The sequence below is a fragment of the Telmatherina bonti genome (genome assembly GCF_933228915.1).
Source record: "Telmatherina bonti genome assembly, chromosome: 7".
Taxonomy (NCBI): domain Eukaryota; kingdom Metazoa; phylum Chordata; class Actinopteri; order Atheriniformes; family Telmatherinidae; genus Telmatherina; species Telmatherina bonti.
In genome coordinates, this window is record NC_136625.1 from 26,442,646 (window position 1) to 26,468,632 (window position 25,987).

Below are 25,987 nucleotides of genomic sequence, written 5' to 3' on the forward strand. Positions count from 1 at the left end.
CTAATTTTGAGAAGATAAATTCAGTACAAGATTCAAGTTTTGTCCATGAGTTAAAATATTCACACAAAAGTTTGAATTTTAATTCAAAACATTTCTTTGTGTGGATTTCCAGTTTCATTTTAACCCAGCCCAGTCTGTGCTGGTGGTGGAAGGAGAGGATGTGGACAGCATCAACACAGCCATGACAAAGGTGTCCTACATTAACTCTCGCCAGTTTCCCACACCAGGCCTCAGACGTTTGCACATCACAACCTCAGTGCAGTGAGTACACACATAGTAAATGTATTTTTAACTGTTATCTATAAGATGAGGAAAACTTTGTCTTAATAGCACGTCTGGTCTGCCTTTGCTTATACAAAAGATTGAAGACAGACACTGCATCCAACTGTCAGACACTTCATTTGTTTCTTCCCTTAACTGTGCACATCGTCTTCCTCCTTTTACTATGCCCTGAACAGTAAACAGTGGGTGTGACCCCCGACAGAGCCAGACACTAGCAATACAAACAATAACCTGGAACTAAGACAGGAAGTCAATCCGTTACTCACCACAATGAACCATCTGAACTGAAATCAGTGCTCGATCACAGCAGGACTCAGTGCAGCAAAAAGAAAGTGGCGTAAATCAAAAGTGGACACCGACTTGTCCGAGTACCGGCAAAAACTCCCCTTTTTCACATCCAACCTAAAGGCTACCATGACAGCTTTTAATCCACAATGTTCCCAGCATACGACATCTGTTCATGGCTTTTAACTCTCTTTTGTCTTCATCACCCTGAAATAGAACATTTCATGAAACACACACACACGCATCATGCTTAGCTCACACTTAGTTTGTAAGCCCCAAACATATGATGGCGGCCTTCTTTGTACTTAAAAAAAGTTTGAAAGGACTGAAATGTTTGAGATAGAAGGTCATGAGAGGTCATACTTTAGCACTTAACAATATAAGAAAATTATTTCTTGACTTTGGAACATTTGAATATCTTCTAAAACTCCTGAATATAATTATAAGATCGGGATTTGGGGGTCTTTATTATCAAGCTTTTTATTCACAAAGACAATACTGTAACAAAATAAGTTCTTATGCTTTGGCCTCCTCAGATACTCCTGCAAGTTTTATCCTTTTGCTCTAAATTCTTTATATTTAGCTGTTCTCCACATGACAAGTTTTGGGTCTTCTTTTCATCTGCTTCTGTAATGCACATTCATGAAAACTTCCTCATAAAAGCAGCATGTTAAGTGACGAGCCTTATGGAGGCATTTCAGTCCCAGTCATCTACGTTGTTGGTAGATAAATGGATACTGTAATATCTAAAAGTAATAATACAGTATTCATAGCTAATTTTATACAAATGTATGAACAGACTGGTAGAGAAACAACACTTTTTATCATACTGATTTCATTGCATTGCTTTGATGACCAAAACACTTGAGAAATCACCAAGACCACCCAGACAAAGGAGATCCCCATAGCAACTATCCTGCAGACCGAGCAGCCACAGCTCCTGACATGCAGTTTTCCCATGAGGAAAACAATGGACTTAAAAACGACTAAAAAGTCCAATAAAAGATCAAATTCACCTTGAAAAAAAAAAAAAAAGCCTGGTCCTGCAGTCACAAACAAGGGCTGTAGTGGTGGAACAAAGCCATGCCATAAGTTTTGGTTCTATCTATGGAAAGACCTAAAAGGTCAGGATCAGAGGACACCAGGATCCTCAAAGGCTCATAATTCAAAAGCACTAAAAAAAAGTACTAAAGTACTTAGAATTAAAGCTAGGGTAGGTAATGTTGCTCAGAGCCTTTTTTTTTTTTTTTTTACTCTGGGTGAAGTGGTTCCTCTTCCTGATAGTAGTCTGTACATTTTGTAGTCATGAACAATAAGAAATATAGTTAGACCCCTCAGTTTACTGTAAATCTGTAAAAACTCTGACCAATCAAAACGTTCGGGTCGAATTGAATTTGTTCATTTCTTATATTATATAAGCTTCTTCTCCCGACTCCCCTCCTCCTGCATCACACACCCTGCATATAAATAGCGTAAGAATGCAAATACAAAAAAGTGAAAAAGAAACTTGGAAGGCAAACATGGCTGAGAATTCACCAAAATTGTTGGTGGAAAAAGCTGTGATCCAAAAAAAAGCACTCGGAGAGCAAAAAAAAAGGCCTTTAAAAAGTTTCTGGATCCAAACGGTGAGCCAGATCGCTACCAAGATTCAATCACTTCTTCCTTTTCACATTTCCAACTCCTGAAAATGTCATGAAAATCCATCCATAACTTTTTGAGTTATCTTGAACACAGACAAACAGATACACGCCAGTAAAATCATAAAAAAGCCTTGGCTCACACAAGGAGACCAGAGGGGGAGGAGCCAAGACAGGGTGACACTTTTAAATCTTGCTAGCTCCCAAACATTACCTCCCCCCGCTTTAATTGTAAAGCAGGTGAGGAGCCAATGCAGCCACTGTAAAACTAGTTAATGTGTTTCCTTATTCTGGTCCTCATCAGAAGACGTGCAGCTGACTTCTGAAGTTCATGTAGATTAGAAATGGTCTTTCTGGGAAGACCAGAGATCAGAGCATTACAATAATCATCTAGTAATAAAAGCATGCATCAGCACTTCTCTGCTGGCAAGAGAGAGAAATGGGCCTACTGTGGTACTTTTAAGATCATAGAATTTAGTCATTGTTGCATTTATATTATGTGAAAGAAAATCCAACTCAGAGTTGAAAAAAACACCCAGATTTCTTGCACACTGAAAAGGTTGAAACTTTCAGTTTTGGCAAAATGATGTTACTTTATGACATAACTTTATTTTTAAACTACAGTTTACACATGATTATTTACTCTACATATATTGACCAACTAAACTTTATTACATTGTTTGTATGTGTGTTTGCTTGTGCTCCTATATCATGATGGGAGCCAAAACCTGATGAAGGCGTCCAGTGTAAACACTGGGATGGATGGAGAGCAACTTTTTGGTTTTAGAGTCAAGAGTTAGAATTCATGTATGTTTATGTACGTGTTTGATCATTATCTTTGCTTTTGATGTCATCTTCCTTTTTTAACTTGGTTCAGTGCACATACATGTCGTTTTTCTGTAGACAGTAGAAAAATCAGGTCCTTGTGTCCGATAATAAGTCCACAGTCACTTATTAGACAAGTCTGCTTTGCTTCATTTTATTCAGTGGGTCAGAGATGAACATTTGGGCCTGATTCAGTTGTGCATTTAATGTGTCTTGAAGCTTTTTATCTCTCAACTTCCTCCTCTGTTGTGCATGTTACAGAATGAAGACACTGCAGTAAGTGGAAGCAAATAGTTCCTACTGTTTATTGCTTATTAAGATGCTTTCATGACACCTGAACTCTGTGTGACGCATCTGCAGGTGTTGCTGTGTGATGAACTGCACGTTTCTGCGGAAGAATAATGTGAAGTGGCACAATGTGGTTAAGTTGAGGCATGAAAAGAAGTGTGTCAGATGTGTTGTTTTTGCTTTGTCTTCAGCCTGTAGACAAGATGAGAAAGCATGGATCATTAGTGGAGAGAATATTAAACCACTAAACAAACCAGCTGTTTTGTCAGATCATTAAGCATTCACGTGATTGCAGAACCGATACCGCTTTCATCTACTAGTCCTTTGTTCTGTTTTTGTCCTCTTTATGTAATTTGTTTTAATTGACTTTGTTGACTAGCAGCGGATCCTTAAGATGACAAGGTCCCATTTCTCAGCTCGTCTCTCTAACTTGTTGAAATAAATCTTTATTTAAACGAGAACCAATTTTCAAACACTTTGGTCCAATATGTAAGATCAGTGTTTTAAAATATTGGAAACTGACAGATATGCTTATTATTTACTGTAGTTATCAATAAAAATGGATCTAACTTGGATTGGTAATGGATAGCCTACATATCTCCAGCTCAGCCATTATTCAGCCAATATTCCTCCATTCATTAAACAATGAAGCAGCGTCCATCGTTGTTATAACATGCATATATTAAACTTTAAATGCAAATATCTTTATAAGAAAGAATCAAAGAAAGTAGTTTATTTTGTCTCTTTAAACTTGAATGTTTCAAGCAGGCCTGTCCTAATCTGCATTCCCATTCATTTCCGTGTCTGATCATTTTCCATCCTCCTGAAACACGAAACTGCAGCCGATCAAATGGGACATTTGCTGATTAGTGTTATTAGTGTTTATGTTTCTGTTTTGCACTTGTGATTCACTTCTGACTATAACTGTACCTTTCCTGCACATTTGTTGTGTTCAAATGTACGCTGGGAAAATGTGACAGACGCTGTTCGATAACTTGAGACGCTCATGAAATAGCAGCAGTTTGTCAGACTCTGTTTAACTTACCTCAGCATGAAGGCAGAGACACTTTTTCTCTCATCAGATAAGTTAAACCTGCGGTGTGTGATCGAGGGAAATAGATTGATGTAATTTGTTACTGAGTGTGTTGTGTTGTTTCCAGCTTCTGTTTTTGCCTTTTCATTATAGATCCTAACATGCAGTGTGGGAAGTTCAATAACTACAAAGTTTTCATTATGTGTTGGGTATTGGGATTTAGTCTCAGCTAGTCTGAAACTTTTGAAACCATCTACTTTCATATGCAAATGTGTACATTTTCCTTTCAGAGCTCATTGCACTCATTTGTGTACTTCACTACAGTCATTTTCTCCTAACTTCACAGTATTACCTCTGTGACTGCCGATACTGGTCTCAGTGGGCTTCACTGTAATATACAGTTTTTAATTATATTTACACTTCATTGTCAGCATAGTAAAAAAAAAACAGAAATGGTAAATATTTTTGTGCAGTTTGTCCAAATTTTCAGTCAGTGGAGGGAAAATATAAACCATCTGAGAAGATTAATATTTGGCCTTTGTTTACTGGAAAATTCTACACAATATTAGATTTTGAACATGTGATTATTAGCTTCAGAAATAGCAAAGTATTAGGAGGTGCAAAGTATTTCCAAAAAGTTTGAATTCAGAACTAATTAAATAAGGTACAGACAAAGTCTAAAAGAATATTAATTTCAGAAAACACTGGAAACAAAGGCAATTGGCCCCTGATCAAAGGACTTAAGTTGGGATTAAGAAACTATAGAAATGGATCATTTAAAAAAAAAAAAAAAAACATCAGGAAGATTGAAGTAATTCCTCTATAGCCTAAAACCAGTGTGTGTGTATGGTGTTGCATTTTCCCACTGACAAACCAGTGAAATGCTTATATACTGTTTGTTTTTTTTGCTTTTTCAACCATTTTATGTTCTTATCCTTTTATCCTCTTTGGTTCTCTGATTGAGAATTACTGTTGAAATGCAGTTGGTCTCTAGCATCCTCCTAATGATGGTGTTATGATGCATTCAATGGCTGTTGGAACTCAGAACTTCGAATTTCTATTCAGCTGAAAAACTAAAGAATTAAACATTAGTTTTCCTCGTAAAAATGATGAGGAGTTTAAAAGATGAGAAAGTACACAGAAGAACTTTTTTTTATTAAGTTTGAACATTATAAAGTTATATTACATGACACAACACTTATTTTCTTATTATTTTTGACAAATAACAAAAATATTCCAAGAAAATGCTTGAAGTAAACACCAGTACACCTAGATACATAAATAAGAAGCAAGTTGTATCCCTGCTGCTGTCCCATCCTTCAACACCGCTTGTCTTCCTCTGTGTGTGTGTGTGTGTGTGTGTGTGTGTGTGTGTGTTTGTGTGTGTGTCAGGTGCTTTGGAGAGGACACTTGTATCTCCATCCCAGATGTCAAGGCAGTGGTTATGGTGCTGCCACCCAGTGAACCCAGAATCACCATTACGGGATCCAATCAACTTGTTAGGCCTGCCAGTGACCTCCGCAGCCCGCTGGGTGTGGCCCCCTTCAAAGAGCTCCGCATCACCAGCACGGTGATGAAAGGAGACAGCTTTGGCAGAAGTGAGTGGTTTTGTTCAAGCTCTTTAGTCAAACCAGCTTTTTAATAACGACTCAGTAAATGGGCTTTAATTTTTTGTAAAATCCAATTACAGAGATTTTTCTGCCAACATTTAGCCTAAAATTGAAGCATTTTATCATCATGAAAGTCTTTTGCATATTTCTGCCTGTGTGTGTAGTTCACAGACCTGGTGTGATGGAGGTGATGCACAACCTGGATTACTGTGATGTGCTGGTAATTGGGGAGGAGCTGAATCCTGAGAAAGAGAGCTTGGAGATTCATCACAGCGCTCTGCTAGGAAAACACCTTGATGCCACCAACTCCACTTCTGGAATATCAATATACGGTAAGCAGCGCTTACTTTCTGACAACAACAGAGATCTTTGGTTGGAATAGTCCTCTCGCTGCAGCCAGTAAGACCTTCACACTATCACAATGATTTACCTTTAGATCAGCAAATGGGTGGACAGTCACTTTCTGTACAGTTAGGAAGGTTTTGCGAGTTCTGTCATCTATAATGTGTTTATTTTTTACTCTAATGTGCTGTGAACTATTGTGTCAGACTCTGCTATGATATGATGTCATTATCATCACCAGGTGTGGACTCCATGGCCCACTATGAGGAGGCGCTGAGACAGTTGCGCTACAGGAACTGGAGACCTGCCTCTCTGACTGAAAGAAAATTCAGACTCACCTGCTCTGAGCTCAACGGACGTTACACCAGCAATGAGTTCAATTTGGAGGTGATTTCGTCTTTACATTGTTGGCTGGGCTGCACGATGGCTTACTGGTTAGCACTGTGGCCTCACAGCAAGAAAGCTGCTGGTTGGAGGTTCAAGCAGTGGTCTTTCTGTGTGGAGTTTGCATGTTCTCCCCGTCTATGCGTGGGCTCTCTCTTCCTTTTCATAGATGACGACAAGTTTTCTCTGTGCTTAGCTTATCGCTGCAGTATTTACCTGTCTCAGTGAGGTGGCTTTCACTATCCTTTCCACCTCCTCGCTGAGGGTAATGCCTGTTTGTCCCGCTTCATTAGGTCAGTGTTCTTCACCACAGTGCACCTGTGGAGCATGTCAATCATATGGCGGCCCCGTCCCAGTACATGAGGCCTGTCCATCACCCACTCATGATCCACACTCTCAACTCACACATGTCAGGTAAGCCAGACGTCAAGCTGAAAGGATTCTGCTGCGAAGATTAGGCACTCCGTCATATTTTATCCTGTTGCGAATATTTCTTTTAAAACATTTTCCCTTTTCACTGTTTATAACTCGAAAAATAGAGATGAGATGAGAAGCTGAAATTTTAGAGTCTTAACAGGCCATCAAGGTGAATTTTTATTATTTTCTTGACTACATATGAACATGAACTGGATACACTTTAACAGTGCAATGTATGCGTATAAGAAACATGTAGACTAATTCATTGTGGTTTTCCTGTCCCAAACGTGCAGTTTAGACATAATAAATTACAGATAATTCAGCTGTAGTTGCTTCCATTTCAATTTATTGGAAATTTCAAGAAAATTTTGAATAAGATCTATTAATTAAAGACTAGTTTAAAACATTTCCATTCACTAACGCTATTTTATAATTAATTAGATCATTTTGAGGATAAACTTGTGTGCAAAGAGGTTATATAGGACAGGGATCCTCAGTCCAGGTCCTTGTGGGCCGGTGTCCTGCAGGTTTTCTAAGCATCCCAGCTACAACACACCTGATTCAAATTAATGTGTATTTAGCAGACGTATGCAGAGCTTGTCTGAGTCTGGTGTGTATCAGCAGGGACACTAGGAACACCTGCAGGACACTGGGCCTTGAGGTTCCCTGATATAGGACACACTACAGAATCTTTTGTAGAGTTTTCTTTAGTCAAAAGCTAATTTTGCAACCATCTTTGCATCCTGCCTGTGAACTTGATCCAGACTGTGAAAGTCAGTCTTGACTCTTGTCTTATGTCCTACTCCGTCCCTTCCTCTTGTTCTTCTCCTGTTTTTACTTCAATACTGTTCAATAATGTCCTCTAATGAATCAGCCAATATGCATTCAATATAGCCGTTCTGCTAACTAGCATGAGACACAAACATGAACATCATTCATCTTATGAACAGAAAACGTTTGCCAGCCTCTGCTGCTGGGCAGCGACAGCTCCAGAAATGTGCTAAATGAATGTCATGTCAGATCACAACACAAACTGCAAATAAAGTAAAACAAACACAGGAAAGAAACAAAACTTAGATTGTATTAATGTGTTGTTGGAAGAGTGTTTATCACAGCCATGAGTGTATTCATAAATCCTTTCTACAATTTTTTCAGTTATTGCCATGTTTACTGAAGAGTCTGCAAACTAAAGGATTATGCACAGAAGGACAACAGCATTGCCATTTTTAATCTTTGTATGAACGTGCACATCCACTCCTTCTCTTCCCATCCAGGAGCTGCACCTCCTGCAGCAACAGTAGTTATTGTCGTTTGCATTGCTGCCCTGGTGGTGATTGTGGTGATCGGCATCTACAGGATCCATGCCACGCATCAGGAAGGCTCCAGAGACGACGAGGATGAAGTCAAAGATCCAGAGGTGGACTGGGAGAGCTCCACACTTAACATCACTGTGAACCCCATGGAGGTAAGAGCGACTGTTTGTTCCAGGACTCTTTGCAGGCGTTTTTTTTTTTTTTTTTCTCTCAGCTTGTTGCAGGTTTCTGATATGTTCCCTAAACGCACCACTTGTTTCTTATTTACACACCAACAGCGCTGGATTTGGTGTCTGTGTTTGTTTTGTAGGATATGAGAGGACCTCAGGCATTGGGAGAAGCGGTTCGAGAAGAAGAACATGAGGAGGAGGAAGATGAAGAGGATGTTGAGCTAGTGGGAGGCATGACAATTGCTGAGTCAGAGCAAGAGGAAGAGGAGAAAGACAAGGGGAGAAAAGAGGTTAATGGAAGGAAGCAAGAAGGAAAATATGAGTGGGACAGTTCCTCTGCAACATACTGAGCACACATAAACATAAAAGTCACACACACTGTCTGTCTCTTTATAAATCCACACACACACATACACCTATGTGCATACATTAAACACAATCAGAGGAGGTAGGACATATGCACATACATGCACAAAGACATGAAAATCTCTGATGAAATCATTTTACAATCTGTTGCTGGAAAATGTGCGAAATCTTTCTGAGATGTTATTTCTAATGAAATATTTCCCTCTACTGGACAAAGTCAAAAATACAGCATGACTGGACCAACCACAGTCAACAGCACTGTAAACATCTTCTATGTGTACATTATTATTCACATACAATGAGGCAAAGCATTTATAAATATATAAAACAAGCACAGTCATCTCATCCCTGTGTGTGTGTAGGCTCATCTGCAGGTCCAACGTCTAAAAATAACATAAACCACAAACTTTAATCCAACATGGAAGTTTTTCTGTTTATTTCATAGGCAGACGATCTGCAACATGTTATCAAGCATATGTATCCATACATATATCCATAATCGTTTTAGAAATAACTCCCATGATCTAGGCGTGACATAGCTGTGCCATCCCTCTTTCTATATCTTCTAGCGTTATCTTTCCTGCAGTCTAACTTTCCTGTCATCTGTGTGATCAGTATGTGTTTCTCCACTAGTGTTGCTGTGGTTCTGTAGAAGTCTGATCTCTCGCTGTCCACATTGCTGTTTTCCCCTTTGTTACATACAGGACATAACAGAAAGACCAACCATTGCTTATTCCCAACTACCTTTATCTAAAGATAAAAATCCTCTTTTTTTTTATTAACTTGAAGACAGAACTGGAAAGCTGGCTGAAATTAAAATGCTGAAACAAAAGAGAAGCTGGCTTTTGAAAACATGTTTGTCTGTATCTGTTGCTGTACCACATCTGTCCATTGTGGCCCAGCAGGCTTTACTGTTTAGCAGTGCATCACTTTCTTGAGTCACTGTGCCATCTTTGATTATTTCTCTTTTAATCAGAACAAAATGACACTGAGATTTTCCCGTATGCTGCTGCGATATTGTGTCCCTTTTCCTTGTATCTATGCTTAAGGAGCCTCCTGTTAAACTGTGGGCCCTGGAAAGGCACAGATGCTGAGGCTAAAATATGTTCAAGCTTGCAAAGCACCTGTCCAGGTACAAATCCAAACTCTGACTCCCCTTAGAATGAATAAAAATACATCTCTAAACATATCTGGAGGATATTAAAATCTTTTATGGTGGTTAAAGTGTAGTGAGTAGTGATGGGAGATTATTCTTTTTATGTTTGTGTGTTTGCCGTGTTGTTTACTTGCTGTTTGCATACAGTCCTGGCTTCAGTTTGTCATGTGACTGAAGAACAGGCTGTTAAGTGGTGGCACAAGGTAAACCTGTCTGTCTCCTTTTCCTCTCATAGTCACTGTTTAACATTATCACCCATCCCCTCCAAAGTCAACTTTCTCGCAGCTAAAAGGAAAAGAATGGATGCCACATGCTGATTACGACCATCCTGATCCAGATTTAGGTTCCAGTGTGTGTGATGTAGTGACACCTCCTAACTACAGCGGAAGAAAATAAGAAAACAAAAAACACTGGGCCAGTTTGTAACATTTCACCTTGTGCTCCATGTGCATCTGAGCTCCTCTGTATCGGATCTTCTCCACCCGTCCCTCCATCTCTTGGCTTTGAAGCACCTGTGATTGTGATGTCATCATTGTGAAACAACTGCCTGGTTTCCTTCATCCTCCATTTTATGCTTCTGGAAAAATCTTTTACATTAAAGAGCAAACCCTGTAAAAATGTTCAAGACAGTTATTTTATAGATTTGTTTCTTTTTCTTTTGTAAATTAAATGGTTGGGATTTCTCTCTCTGTGGCGGTCAGCCCACTGCTTTCTGTATATTGACCAATAAAGAATTGTTTTAGACTCTACACAGCTCTCCTCTGTGTTTCTGTACTGCACTCCCGATGTGTGTGTTTTGAATGAGAAGTCCTACAGGTTACTTAGCAATAACCTGGTTGTTCGCTGGCTGTCTGAATTGATCACATGCTGGTGTTGCTTCTGCAGGTGTTTCATTAGTTCAAGCTCACACTTATGTCCACATGATTCCTCACATCTCTTCAAGCATCTCTGAGTAAGTCAGTCTTACGTGTCGCAGGATTTTTCTCTGCAGTACATGAAGAGTCAGATTCAACAGCACATTAGCATTTCCATCAGATTTAGTTCATCTTTCAGATGCGTCCATCTTTTCTGACATTAGTTCCAAAAAGCATTTTAAGAGGCACAATACCAAACCTGAAGTGTTGTTGAGCTGAGGATCAGTTAGAGCTAAACAACAGCAGTGTACCTAAAATTATTATTAGTGCTCCAAAAACAATTAGCTAAGGGATGCATTTGTACAAGTGAGATAAATGATCTTATTAATAGACAATATTTATGCAACAACATGAAGGAAAATATCCTCCTTTGGGAGGTTAAGTTGCATTACAGCAAATTAGTCCATTAGTTGGGATTATTAGCATATCTTCTTAAAAGTTATGCGTTATTAATATTAACAGAACATTGCAAGACTTACTGCATTTATTACAGTCTTAAGGAAAATGGAAAAGGAATGTTTTAAGGGAAAACAAGTGGGCACATTCAAAGATGCAGAGGTTTACGTTGCGATGAAAAGGCCACAGGGACAACTGTAAGCTGTTCTGTGTGTTCAGGTTGAGGTAAGGAAAGATGTCATGTACATTTGCCTCCTTCCTAAAGTGAAATTTATGGTTGCTAGAGGCAACAACCATACCTGTGGGGTCATGTGCACTTTTGGTGAGCTGCTGCTGCTGCTTTCCAAAAAGTATGTCAGAAGGGAGGGGTGTGGAGCCCTGGGGTCTGATTACAAATGCAAGGGTCCCACTCATCTCAAATACAAGAGCTGGTTGGTTGGACGAAGCCAGGATCCCTTCTGAGACTGTGAAATGTAGACCACCTTTACAGAAATCTAAATGTAGCACTAAATCGCTAACAAACATTTTCATTTATGTTAAAGACTATATAGCTGCAGTACATGTCTCCTGCTCTCCATGTGTGAGGACGGTTAGAAACCAGTCACATAGTTCCTCCCACCTGCCAGAGTGATGATACCTGCTGCAAACACAGCATTCAGTGCCACCTGAACTGCTGCCTACTACCCACTGACATCTGTCTAGTGAGCAGTGGGAATGAAATCACTCCCATTGGAGGCACCATCACTGTTACACTCTTCTGGTTTCTACATGCAGCAATCAGGACAAGGACAGACTTTAGAAGACAATTCTTACCATTGGCAGCCGTGTAGGATTTTAATAGTTAACTTCTATGAGGCACTTAGTTAAGCCATGATTCTGTAATTGCAGTGTGAGTGAACTGCATCAAAAGGATGAGACGAGACTGGCTCGCAGCTGAACATCAGCTTTAGTGAACACCCAAGTGCACAGGTTAAAGAGAAAATCTTCAAACTCTACTTCTGTTAATCTCTAACTTTGTGCCAAAAACCAAGGAAAAAGAGCGTTCTTGACCCATATGCATTGTGGGTAATTAAGTTCTCATATTGATGCAAGAATGTACGCACAATAGCTTATCCCAAACTCTGGAACAGATTGTTTTTACTGATAAATCATCAAATTAATGATTCCATTCCTTTAAACATTTTAACTTAAAGCCTGTATGAATTAAACCACAAATTAACAATAATCACCAGCACTTGTTCAAAATATTCACAAGAAATTAGTGTTTTTAAAGTTACAAAGAACACGTTTGGAGATGCTGCCTGATTTGAGTTGTTATGATCATGGATTCTGGGAAGAAGTTTACAGAATGGGACAAATCTATTTGCTGTAAAAATATCATTCCTTCTCACCCACAAATAAATTACTTTGGTGAGACAGCAGCCATGAGAACCTTAGTATTTCATGTTGATGAGGCGGGTAGAAGCATCTCAACAGGTTGCTGTAAGATGGGGGCATGTGAGAAGTCTCCTCTTTGCTCTCTGAGGGAAACGGCTACAACACTGGATACTTTTGTTCTCTTCTCTTTGAAATAAAGATCATTAGGTAACTTAACACCAACACCTGGAAAACACATTTTAATTAATTACACATAAACAAAGAGAAATGTTTTTATTTTTCTAAATAAAAACACCATACCATGATTGGAAGTTATATCAGCATATATTTGCAAACAGTTGTAATGAGGGAAATGTGTTGGACAGTGCTTCTAAATATGGGCCTCAGTCTCATGTTTCATCTCATGTCGAAACCTTCCTTTCTGCTGTGTATCTTCATACAGATTACCAGCATGCAGATTATACAAGTGGATTACCAGAAGTCACCTGATTTCATTTTAGCAGAAAATGGGTTTGTGGATATAATTAGAAAAAGATGAGTCACACTTTCTGAAAGACCGGTTTCTTCTCACCTTGAGCAATTTAAGTTCTAACAATAATGAGGCCCTTTAATGCACACTGGTGACAAGCTGCAAACTTTAAAAACACTCCATTTAAAAACAAACAAAAAGATTCAGTTTGCAGTAAAAGGTGTGAACATTTACTTTGGTAGCAGCCATCTTTAGAAAAATCAGGTCTGTTTTTGAGTTTTACTCAAAGATGAGGAACAAGCCACTGTCAAAGAGAAATAAAATCTGTAAGTGTTGTTTCATTGTTATTCTTGGAGGGGGTGTACTGATCCTTAACTGTATGAAGACTTTAAATTTAAGACCATGGTATTCTGTGTTTATGTGACTGGTCCCTCACAGTGTGTTGGCTGCAGTATGAAAAAGTATGTCAGCGCTTGTTACATCGTGGCCGAAATAAAGGTGCAACACATCTCAAGTTTCTTCTCAACTTTACTCGGCGGGTGCACACATTACAAGCAGTTTTTTTTCTCTGGCATAGCTTGTTCTGCGGTTCTCAGCATAACACCGCCTACAACAAAGTAACATTAAGGCGAGTTCGCCCTCTACTGGTGTAGCGTATAAAATATATAAAACATAACTAAATGTTTCCAATAATATTCAGTATACCACATCTCCCCCACCTTTAAGCAAAACTTGTCTGGGGTAACTAACAATTTTTTTTTTAAGTGTAGCATACATATTATAATAACAAACTGAAAATGACTTAGCTCAAGACTAAGCAATATAAATGAACTATTAGCATTCTAGTAAACAAAATCTTTAAGGTGCACAGGTGCACGTCTCTCTCTATGAGAACGTCTCATTTCTGGCTCTGTGGGTAAAACTTTCTCTGCCTGAATATCTGGAGCATACCTCTGAACTAGAACTCGGTTGTTCTAACATTAGCGGTTTGTTCATTTCAGGTAAAGTAACATTAGATGTAGTGTCTGGAAACAACGCCCTCTCTTTCTCAACCTTTAGCTCGGGATCAGGTAATCTAGCTCTGACCTGATCTACATGCCTTTTCACAACTTGACCAGTACCAACATTAACAGTGCAAGAAAGAGGTCCTGAACAGTCTTGGATAACACCAGGAATCCATTTTGGTCCATAAGAATAGTTCCTGATGAGTACATCATCTCCAGATGTAAATCCTCTTTCTTTGCTGTGTGTGTCATGATTCACTTTCTGTTTCAGTTGTTTTTGTTGCACTTTGGTTTTTACGTCCGGAACAACCAAATCCAGCGCTGACCTCAGTCTGCGTGACATCATGAGTTCTGCAGGTGACAAGCCTGTCGTTGCATGAGGTGTGATCCTGTAGCTAAATAAGAATCTTGACAATCTTGTTTGGATTGTCCCATCTTTCATCTTTTTCATCCCCTCTTTAAAGGTTTGAACAGCTCTCTCCGCTAGTCCATTTGATGATGGGTGAAACGGGGCGGATCTCACATGGTTAATGCCATTTTGCTTCATGAACACTTCAAACTCTGCACTTGAGAAGCAAGTCCCATTATCGGACACAAGCATTTTTGGTATTCCAAAAATACTGAAGCTTTGTCTGAGTTTTTCAATAGTGACTTGGGAGGTGCAAGAGTTTGTTGGATACACGTCCAGCCACTTTGAATGAGCATCCACAATCACGAGAAACATTTCTCCAAGGAATGGTCCAGCGTAGTCCACATGAATTCTTGACCATGGTGACTCAGGCCATTCCCACGGGTGCAGTGGTGCAGGGGCAGGTGCTTTTTGATGCGCCTGACACTCTTGACATGCCTGAACAGTTCTTTCTACATCTTGATCCATTCCTGGCCACCACATGTACGATCTGGCCAGTCCTTTCATTTTAGTCATTCCTGTGTGAGTTTGATGCAATAGTTTGAGCATCCTTTCTCTTCCTTTTGTAGGGATTACAACTCGAGCTCCCCAGAGAACACAGCCATCTCTTACACTTAGCTCCATTTTTCTCTGGTGGAAAGCTTTGAGGTTTGGATCATAATCTGCAGGCCACCCTTTGAGGATGTATTCATGTACTTGTGATAAAACAGTGTCTTTAGCGGTCCACTGCTTTATTTGACTCGCTTGTATCAATGTCTCATCCAAAATGTCCATCATTAGAACTTGCTCAGTCCTCTCCTCCTTTCTTAGTTTGACCAGGACTGGCAATCTGCTCAATGCGTCTGCATTTGCGTGATGTTTGCCTGGTTTGTAGACTATGTTGTACTTGTATGCGCTGAGTTTCACAGCCCACCTTTGCACTCTTGGCGATCCCATTTGGGGAATTGGCTTCTTTTCGTTAAACAGATAAATCAGCGGCTTGTGATCTGTATAAATCACAAAGTTTCGTCCGTACAAATATTTGTGGAATTTTTCAATCCCAAATATGATTGCGAGCCCTTCTTTATCCAACTGTGAGTATCTTGTCTCTGCAGGTTGTAAAGTACAAACAAACCCAATTGGTCTCTCACTTCCATCTTCCATGACGTGTGATAATACTGCACCTACTCCATAAGGCGAAGCATCACATGACAAAACCAGCTCTCTGTCCGCTGAGTAGTGCACCAAAACATCGGATGTGTTGAGCATGTCTTTTGCATTTTGAAAGGCTTCTTCTCGCTCTTTATTCCATTTCCATCGAACATCATGTCTCAAGAGCTCATGTAATGGCGCCAACCTAGTTGCAAGGTTCAGAAGGAACTTGTTGTAATAGTTTAACAGTCCCAAAAATTACTTGAGCTCTGTAACATTTGTTGGGGCGGGAGCATCCTGGATTGCTTTGACCTTTTTCTCCACTGGGTGTAATCCTTGTGCATCTACTCTGTACCCTAAGTACTCCACTTCATCCTGAAGAAAGGTACACTTGTTTCTTCTGAGACGTAGTCCAGCCTCTTTCAGTCTTTTAAGCACAATGTCCAAGTTTCTGATGTGATCAGCTTTGTTCACTCCGCTGACCAAAATGTCATCCAAATACACTGCGACCAGAGGAATTCCACTTAAAAGACTCTCCATCGTCCTTTGAAATATGGCCGGAGCGGAGGCCACACCGAACAGTAGTCTGTTGTAGGTGAATAATCCTCTGTGCGTGTTCACTGTGAGGTATTTCTTGGACTCTTCATCCATGAGTATTTGTTGATAAGCATGACTCATGTCTAACTTGGAAAACTGCTTTCCTTTAGCAAGTGCACTGAACAAGTCATCTACTCTGGGTATTGGATATTGCTCGAGTGAGGACACTGTATTTACTGTTAGTTTGTAATCTCCACACAATCTGACTGTGCCCACTGGTTTCAGGATGGGTACTACCGGAGCTGCCCATTCTGAATATTTCACAGGGGTGATAATGTCCTCTTCTAAAAGTCTGTCAATTTCCTCATCCACTTTAGCTCTCATAGCATAAGGAATTGATCTGGGGCGGAAGAAGCGTGGAACTGCGTTTTCTTTCACGTGGATGGTAGCTTTAGTGCCTTTCAACGTGCCCAGCTCTTCCTTGAAAACTTCTTCATGTTTGCATAGCACTTCTTGTAAAGTCACATTTGCCTCTTTAGTATCTCTCTCAGAGTGAATACTATGTACTTGACGAGCTTTGTCTCTGGCTTTTATTTCTGTCCAGTCCAGTTGAATGTCCTCCAGCCAGCCTCGGCCTAGCAAAGTAGGTCCATCGCCTTTTACGACCACTAGGGGCAGTTTGGCTCTTTGCTTATGGTACTTGACCTGGACTTGAGCTGCTCCCACAACTGTCACTGGATGCCCTGTATAAGTCTCCAACTTGATTCTCACTGGTTTAATGTTGGGGGTTTTGCTTGATTTCCACATTGTTTTAAATGTCTTTTCACTCATCACGGTGAGACTGCAGCCGGTATCAATCTCAAAAGTCACTCTTTTGCCATTTAGTTTCATACTCTCAGTGTATGGCTCAACTTTTCTTAGGGGCATTTCACTCATGCGCCCTAGCTGGAACTTCATTCTTTGTAATGTGAAAGGATCTTCATCAGAACTATCCGAATTGCTTTCCTCTTGCCTTTCTTTAACATTATGTGAACGATAGCCTGAACGAGCTTGCTCCTTTTTAACACCAGGTTTAGCATTTCCTTTTTGCTTGGTTTTGTTTCGACAAGCTTTGGCAATATGGCCCACTTTTCCGCATGCATGACATTTCTCTTGTTTGAACTTACATTCTGATGCCTTGTGTTGTCCTTTGCACCGGTAACACTCTGGAACACTGCCGCTCTTGAACGCGCCTCCCTGATGCGTGCCTTTGTTTATCTTGAAGCACTTCACAGTTGCTCTTGGATTTTGGAGGTCATGTGCATTTTTATTGGCGGTTTCAGCAGCTACTGCAATGGACAAGGCTTTTTCACATGTTAAATCTGCTTCTGCTAGGAGTCGTCTTTGGATACGGTCGTCATTAATTCCACATACGATCCTATCTCTCAACTTTTGCTCCAACGTGTTGGCATAATTACAGTCCTGTGCAAGCCTGCGCAGTTCTGCTACATAATCCACGACTGATTCATTTGGCTTACGACTGCGGGAATCAAACTTGTACCTCTGGACGATTTCACTTGGCTTTGGGTCGAAGTGGTTTTTCAGCAACGATACCAGCTCTGTGTAAGTCTTCTCTTTTGGTTTACTCGGGCTGAGGAGATTCCGTATTAAACTGTATGTAGATGCGCCGACTACACTGAGGAGTATAGCTCTCTGCTTATCTCCGTTATCTATCTCATTGGCCTCAAAAACTGATCCATTATTTCACAGTATTCTTCCCAGCTTTGATTTTTAGCATCAAACGCTGCTAGAGTGCCGATGGTCGCCATCTTTTCTGTAACTTACGGTGCTCTCCCCCCTTATAAAGTCTTTAGCCCGACAGCCACGTCCTTACTGTGCCATCCTGTTTGTCCTCGTCGCCAAAAAGATGTTACATCGTGGCCGAAATAAAGGTGCAACACATCTCAAGTTTCTTCTCAACTTTACTCGGCGGGTGCACACATTACAAGCACAGTTTTTTTTCCCCTCTGGCATAGCTTGTTCTGCGGTTCTCAGCATAACACCGCCTACAACAAAGTAACATTAAGGCGAGTTCGCCCTCTACTGGTGTAGCGTATAAAATATATAAAACATAACTAAATGTTTCCAATAATATTCAGTATACCACAGCGCTCATGCCTGTCCGGAGGCCTGAAAGAGTTGACTCTGTGGGGAATGTTTTAAATTGTCTTTGTTAACTCACTAAACAAGCTGCACAACTAAAATGAGCAGTAAAAAAAAAAACTTGAACTGAAAAATTCCCAGGACTTGCCGAGTAGCTTTAGGAGACCAGAGTGTCGTGTGAAGTAAGTGACGGCTGTTGTCTTTAGGGACTGAGTCCTCTTCACTTTGAGAAAAAGTAGTTTTTACTGAGTTTACTTTTTTCAAGAAGCCAGAATGACATTGAATTATTTTGTCATCTAATTGGATCAGATGCATTTTGACAAACAAGCCTATAAGAAGAAAGTTTTTAGGAGTCAAAAATGTTTTTCAAGTTTAATGGAAAACTGAATCATGGTTTTTATTATCTGCCTTTTATCCTAAAACGCATTCTGTGGCAAGATTTTAACAGTTGTCTTCACTATAACATTTGCAGAGTAGCTGAGATGATTTAAAAATGTAACTAAAACAAAATGCAATGATCTATAAATCATTTAAACTGTTCCACTTTAGATCTTTGAAAAAAGGTTTAAAGACAAAATAAAACATATGTTGTTTAAAATTTAGATGTTCATATTGAATTAAAATCCAGAAAACATATTAAATAGGGTTGAAAAGAAATGATAAAAATAAAATGAAAATGTGTGTTTCCAGAAAAAAAAAGCGTCTTAAACAACTAATGAGGTGTCTCTGTAACTTGATATAAAATAGGCTTGAGAGGTTTTAGAAGATTTAATCTTCTACAGAACATGATATCATGAAAAGATTGAGGAAAACCAGCGACATTCCTGCAGGATACACAGGTACAAACCTGAAAACCTGGAGTTGTCTTCTGACATTGAGACACACTTGTATTAAAATCAAACTGATTCTGGAGTGAAAAACTTCTGCACAGACTCATGAACTCACCTGCTGGTAGAAAAATACTGAATACTGCAATACTTCCAGATAAAACAAGAACCCTTTAAGATCTGAGCCACAAAAAGAGAATGAAAAGTCATTCTTTGAATATGAGGTTCTTTAACTAAATGTTAACAGAAAGATTTCCACCATTTTTAGGCATATTTACAACGTTTTATGACATATGTCATTATAGTGTAATCTTCTGCTTTCTTGTGTCCATTTAGAAGATGACAATCTTCTAAATGGACACAGAAATGTCTCAGAAACTGTGTCATGTATATGTCACACTCGGCTCTTACAGCATAAAACTGGTACCAAATAAAATGAGCAATACTCCTCATTTGGTTAAATATAACCCAAAATTCTGCTGGGAAAACCTACATAATTACATGTACATGGCATCAGTAAGACACTACTAATGCTGAATGTGTTATACAGTTTTGGAAGCACCATCATTTATCATCTGGACGTCATCTTTTTCAGGAAAACCTTTCCTTATTTGAGCAACACAATGCTCAATAAGACCCGTTGTCCTCTGTAGACTTTGTGCTTTATATGATATTAGATTTAACTAACTATTGCATTGCTGAAAGCTTTTAAAACATGCTTTCTCTGATCCAACAGGAATTTTTTCCCACAGTAAAACATGGTGGAGGTTCCATCATGATGTGGGGCTGCTTTTATACATCAGGTGGTGGAAAAAAAATTCATAAAAGCCAATATTCATGGCACTTCAGACAGGAAAATGTCCCTGAAATGTGTTAGAAAACATGAAATGAGGGTTTTAGGTCATTCTGATTAAACTAACAGACCTAAAGCAAACACACAAACTATCTGCATCTGCATCCCGCTTGAAGGGAAATTTATGGTTGTTCTAGGCAATAATCATGCCTGTGTGGACAACGTAAAGCAAACCTAGAAGCACAAACTATTTGTTGAAAAGAAACAGATGGACTTAAACTGGTCCGTGAAGAGGAAATCTCATCAAGAGACGTTTAAAAAGTGCTTAAGTAATTTAATTTACTTATCAATAGATGAGTGTCAGAAAATTTCCAAAGGAAAAATGTGAGAAGCTTGTAAATACCAACAAGTGTCATAAATGCAACTAAATACTAGCTAATGATCATACTTACATTTCTCTCTTGATATTTAACAAGAAACCTCTATAAAATTGTTATTGGTCAATATCTTCAAATATTTTCTGTTGTTATTTTGCCAAGACATTGTACAGAATCAGCTAATTGCATCCAGCCATATTTGTAAAAGGTGTTTAGTGGGTTTGCTATAAGGGCTTTCTCGAAAGCCACATGGTGAAAACACAGGTGTAGCATTAACAATAGCTCTGTTTAATGTGGGAGTCTAAACAGCTTCAGGGACATAATCTCTGTAAACATCTCATGTAAATGAAACAATTGCATCTCATCAAGACATTTCAGTTTGGACCCATCAAAAGCAAGGCCACATGACTGCAACCATTCCCACCTCACATTAATCCTACCAATGTCATTTATGTGTTTTAATTATTTAGTTTGTGTTGTACAAGTTACAAAGGTAACTTCCAAATAACCCAGGATAATATGGGTTAGTCTCATGGAGAACTCAAAGTCTTTTTGGTTTACTTTGTGCAGACAGCATAATCACACTGCATTCATATAAATGGAAAGATCCAGAACCAGGCCGACAAGAAAAACAATGTAAAACTTGCTTGAGATTTACATCCCGTACAACTTGTTTTTTTTTTTCTTTTTAAAAGATCTGTTTAGCTCCAAGCAATGTAAATGCCTGCCAAGACATGTAGATGTCTTCCTCCTTCATGTCTCACCTACGTAATAACAATCACTTCAAACTATGTAGATCTAAAGTTGTAGATAGAAAGTAGAGTAGATCCTACCAGTTGTATTCCACTTGCCTTGTTGGTATATCTACAGACTCTGAGGACGTCTTCGTGCTGTTGTCAAAGCTTATTAATGTCCTGTAGCTACTTTAAGCTTCTGCTAAATGTAACAGGGAACTTCCTGCTTGGTCTCAGAGTCTGGAGGAGTTCTTACAGCCACAACTCAGCGCCCAGCTTCTCTCTTTAAATAAATCATGATTAGAAGAAGACTAAAAGTGTGGATTATGACTGTGTTATTTCAGTGTTGTGTGTTAAGATATTTATTCTGTCACACAGTTATAACTATTCAAAATCCCACACTCTTCCGCTCAATCTTGCTGGGTGCAGAATGTATCTATGTAAATTCATGCGCTGTCAAAACCTCCTGGAAATGAATTATCCTCTTTGTAATCTTTTCTATTCTATGAAGGGAATTTATACAGAGTTATATAAAAACATTTACTTATCTCTCTGTAAAGAAAAGAACCATGTTGTAACTATTAGTGTAATGGCTCAGCGCATATATTTAAATAATTCTCATATTTTTTAATGAAGCATAAAAAGCCATTCAAAGCTGTACATTGTCATTATCAAAGTCATCTTGTGTTTCAGTCAATTAAAAGTAATGAAGCGAGTATAACGTGAGTATAGCAATTCATTTATTAAATCCACCTTGTTGAACATGTAACATACAGAGGTTGTTAGGGGGTATACTTGTTAGTCATTTATTGCAAGTGTGGACAGAAGATCTGATGTTGTCATTAGTTAAATGAAACTGCAATTCTTTCTCATGCTTATTAAGACATTATAACAGCTTTCACTGAACTTTTGTTTTATTAAACAGTGTGGCTGTGTCTGGATTGGTCGAAGAAACTTCAATCTATCGATATTTCTTACCGGTAATTGTTTCTGTCAGCTTTTGTACATTGGCACCTCTGAATTCGTCCAACTGCAAAACAGAGCAGATATAGCATTAATAACTTTGAGTTTAGATAATATATAATACACAAGATGCCTGAAAAAGTGTATATCATATTAAATCTTTCTTGTTTATTCTCTTTTGTTTGTGTCTAAAGATCTTCAATTTTCCAGCTTAAAGGTAGCTTCTGTCATTCAGTGAACATCACCTGCTCATGAGGAAGTGTACATCATGACACTAACCTGAAGCCATGGACTAAAACCAGATGCTTAACGCTGCCTGCTTCTTGTTGTGTTTCATTCATAAAAGTTTTAATTCATAAAAAATTTTACTTGCAAATCACCAAATTAATAAGAGTGAGAAGAATATGAAAAGTATGCAGACTTACCTTAGCTCCATTCTTGTAGAATATGAAAGTGGGCATGGACCGAATACCACAATGGCAGGCCACGTCCTTAAAAAATAAACAAGATAAAGGGTTTGACTTAAAAATCTGTGTGCTGCCCGGGTGAAACTCGAAAGTGTCATCTGATCACCTTGGTCGTTCAGATTTCTATTTATCTTTTCTTTCTCTGGAGTTTTTTTGTTAGTTTCTTTTTTGTTGTTGTTGTTTTTGTTTTTTTTTAGTTTTTAAAAAAAATATTTTTCATTAATGACCAAAAGTATTTGTACTGATAGTGCTAATGTAAACGTTCTAGTCTCTAGCATCTTGCATGTAAATAAATCAGCTAAAATGAACATTCATTTAAAACACAAACATACATACCTGACTGTCGTCCACATCGACTTTCAGGAAAATAACATCCTTGTTTTCAGGGTCTTCTGCCAGTTCCTGCAAGAGAGTCAATAAATCAACGTCCAGACAGAAAATATACAGCACAACATAATGGAAGGATAATTATTGATACTTGTGTTGTTTATTTAGAACAGTTCTAGATGGGGATGAGTGGTCAATTAATGTAAAACTAAATTTTTTCTTTTTGTTCAAACAAACTCATCCAATTTTCTAGTGAAGCTGGAAAATATATGATTTCCCAGGCCACAACCCTCTTCAACCAGATGCAGCCGCCTTCAAGATATTCAGGAAACCGCCGTCTGTCCATCCTGACGGGTTTGTACCTTAGTAAGTTTGTCTGTCCTTTAAGAAAAATGTTTTTCCTACTTTAATTTAATTCTTTAAAGACTGGATAATGAATTGGTTTTTTTTCTCCTAGTTTTATGTACAGAAAAAAAAGAAAGATGTGAGCAGACTTGACAAATCCAATGTTTTTCTCACTCTTCAGACATTATATGCAGGGAAGAAAAGTAAACTTTTTCTGAACCAGGTTCATAAAGGCTTCATCAAGTCTAATACAAGTCTAAAAGTTATCAAGAACATTCATACCAGCAGTTATCACCCACCTGAACAAGACATTATCATCTTCTAACTCATTATTCTTGTTTTTTAGGTCCTGTGATGGACCAGCAACCTGTCCAAGGTGTACCTGCCTCTCACCTGCTAATCACTGGGAAAGGCTCCAACTTCCCCAGCAATCCTGAACTGGACTAAGTGGCTTAGAAATTGAATTAATGAGTTAATGTTTTATCATTTAAAAAGAAAAAAAGGGAAGGGGGGGACTACTACAGCAATGTCATTTTCCTTTTGGATACATAAAATATTTTTAATTTTATTTTATACAAAAAAAGATATTTAAACACCTACTTACTTGAAATATAGGGGCAATCATTTGACATGGGCCGCACCAAGTAGCTGTGAAGTCCACGACCACCATCTTGTTCCCTGCTTCATTGAGGACTTTTTTAAACTCATCCTGTAGAAAATATAAAAGGAATCACTGTCAGATGTTTTTGATAACTTGTGAAACTTGTGGCTATTGTGAGCGTGAATCATGGCCGGGTTAAAGAAATGTGTGATGACATCAGAGGAAGCAAGGAAAAGAGAGCAAGAGGGCCACCTCACTCAGATCATCCAAGTTCCATAATAGGGACGCACGACATTGGAGAAAATTGACATTGCAATTTTAATTTTTTTTTTCTATTTTTTTTTTTTTTTTAAATTTTATTTCTAACCCTGACATATATGTTGCTTTATGAAAGATGCAGGAATTTTCAACAGATGACTCATGCTGCACTCCTGCCATCTAACTGGTCGAGGCAGATAGCAGCCCTCCCTGAGCCGGATTCTGCTGGAGGTTTCTCCTTCCTGTTAATGAAATGAAAATGAAAAACACTTTATAAATCCCCAAAGGGAAATTCAATATTGTAGTGGATAATAATTCATTTGAGGAGGTCTTGTTCCAGAGGCTGATGTGCTGCTGGCAGGAATGATCTTCTGTATCTTTCAGTCTTACATCAGACCTGAAGAAGCCTCTCACTGAACACACTTTGTTGTTTCATCACTGTGTTGTGGAAAGGGTGTGAAGAATCCTCCATCATCTTCATCAGCTTGTGCAGCATTCTTCTTTGGACAATCAGCTCCAGCGGCTCCAGAGTTACTCCAAGCACAGAACCAGCTTTCTTCATCAGTTTGTTGATTCTCTTCAAGTCTCTGGTTCTGATGCTACTACCCCAGCAGATGGCTGCAAAGCTGACTGCACTCTCCCCAACAGACTTATAGAAGATATGCAACATCTTGGTGCAGACGTTAAATGATCTCAGCTTCCTTAAGAAATACAGTCTGCTCTGACCTTTCTTGTAGATGTTAAAAGGGAGTTTTTAACTTCACACTGTCGCCTCATGCAGCTCAGGATGAGGGATGAGATCCAAATCATGATCAGATGAGATCTGTTAGTTTTCCTTAACTACTTATTACAAATTGGCTCAAACTGGTGTAAAACGCTCTGAGATGATGTTGGGAAGTGGTGAATTGAAATAACAATTAATCTGCACTGATCTTACCCCTTTTTGTGATTGTTTCAAGCACGGTTTTTGTCTAAAGTTTAGTTATTCCGATCTTTTATCACTTGCTTTTATTATTCCATGTCCTAAGGAAATGTTTTGTTGTTTAGTGTGCAAATGTGAATTGTTTTTATCATAAAACTTTATTTATTGCCATTGTGTGTCAGGTATCATTTAATTTGATGAAAATGTGTCAAGTTTATGTGGCTTCTACATTGCAGGCTCTGCAATGTGACTATTGTACACATACACTGCGATGATGATGCTAAAATTATATATCATACAGTTGTTTTGTGTAGTGCTGCTTTGTTTACTGTTCATAAATATGAACTATATAAATAATATAACATATGTTATTTCTCAATATACTGATATATTTAGTTTGTGCAACATCATGATAATATTGTATGATGAAGTCTCAGAAGCACTTACTATTTAAAGTTTATCAAACATCTGCAGTTTCATTGCAGCAGACACGTCGCTGCTTAACGTATATGCAGTGCGGTCCCTCCCCTCCACCTTTCCTTAACTCTGTGATGTTTTCCAGGAAGATCAAGGTAAAGATATTTGGAAAAGATTTCTAAATCCTGATCCTTAAATGTTTCAAATAAAAGTATTCTTTTCCATGACTGTGAACACATCAGCTTTGTGAGGACTCTGAAAGTTCAAAAGGCCGTTCAGGGTAAAGGTCGTATGAGACCATATGTTGTGGTGTTAAGGGGAAGAGACAGGAGAAATAATCATAGCAATGACAAATCACCAGAAAAAGACCAGAACAAGATAATGCGTCTGTGTTTTCATGGAAACAGTGTTAAATGTGGGCGTCGGGTCCATTTACAGCAGGATCATGATGCAGGAGCATCGTCCGTCT

General features: G+C 38.8%; 1 protein-coding gene across 1 annotated transcript in view; it reads left to right on the forward strand.

Moving 5' to 3' along the window:
* The window catches only part of clstn2a (calsyntenin 2a), a gene marked incomplete at both ends in the record, with an annotated part of 177,969 nt that extends 169,033 nt beyond the window's left edge, over nt 1-8,936 (forward strand). Inside the window, 7 exons of the mRNA XM_079244427.1 lie at nt 113-261; nt 5,743-5,948; nt 6,125-6,292; nt 6,544-6,689; nt 6,980-7,100; nt 8,378-8,568; nt 8,727-8,936. Coding sequence (XP_079100553.1) covers nt 113-261; nt 5,743-5,948; nt 6,125-6,292; nt 6,544-6,689; nt 6,980-7,100; nt 8,378-8,568; nt 8,727-8,936 — 1,191 coding nt within the window. The remainder of the gene's footprint in view (nt 1-112; nt 262-5,742; nt 5,949-6,124; nt 6,293-6,543; nt 6,690-6,979; nt 7,101-8,377; nt 8,569-8,726) is intronic.
* Nucleotides 8,937-25,987: the final 17,051 nt, after the last annotated feature.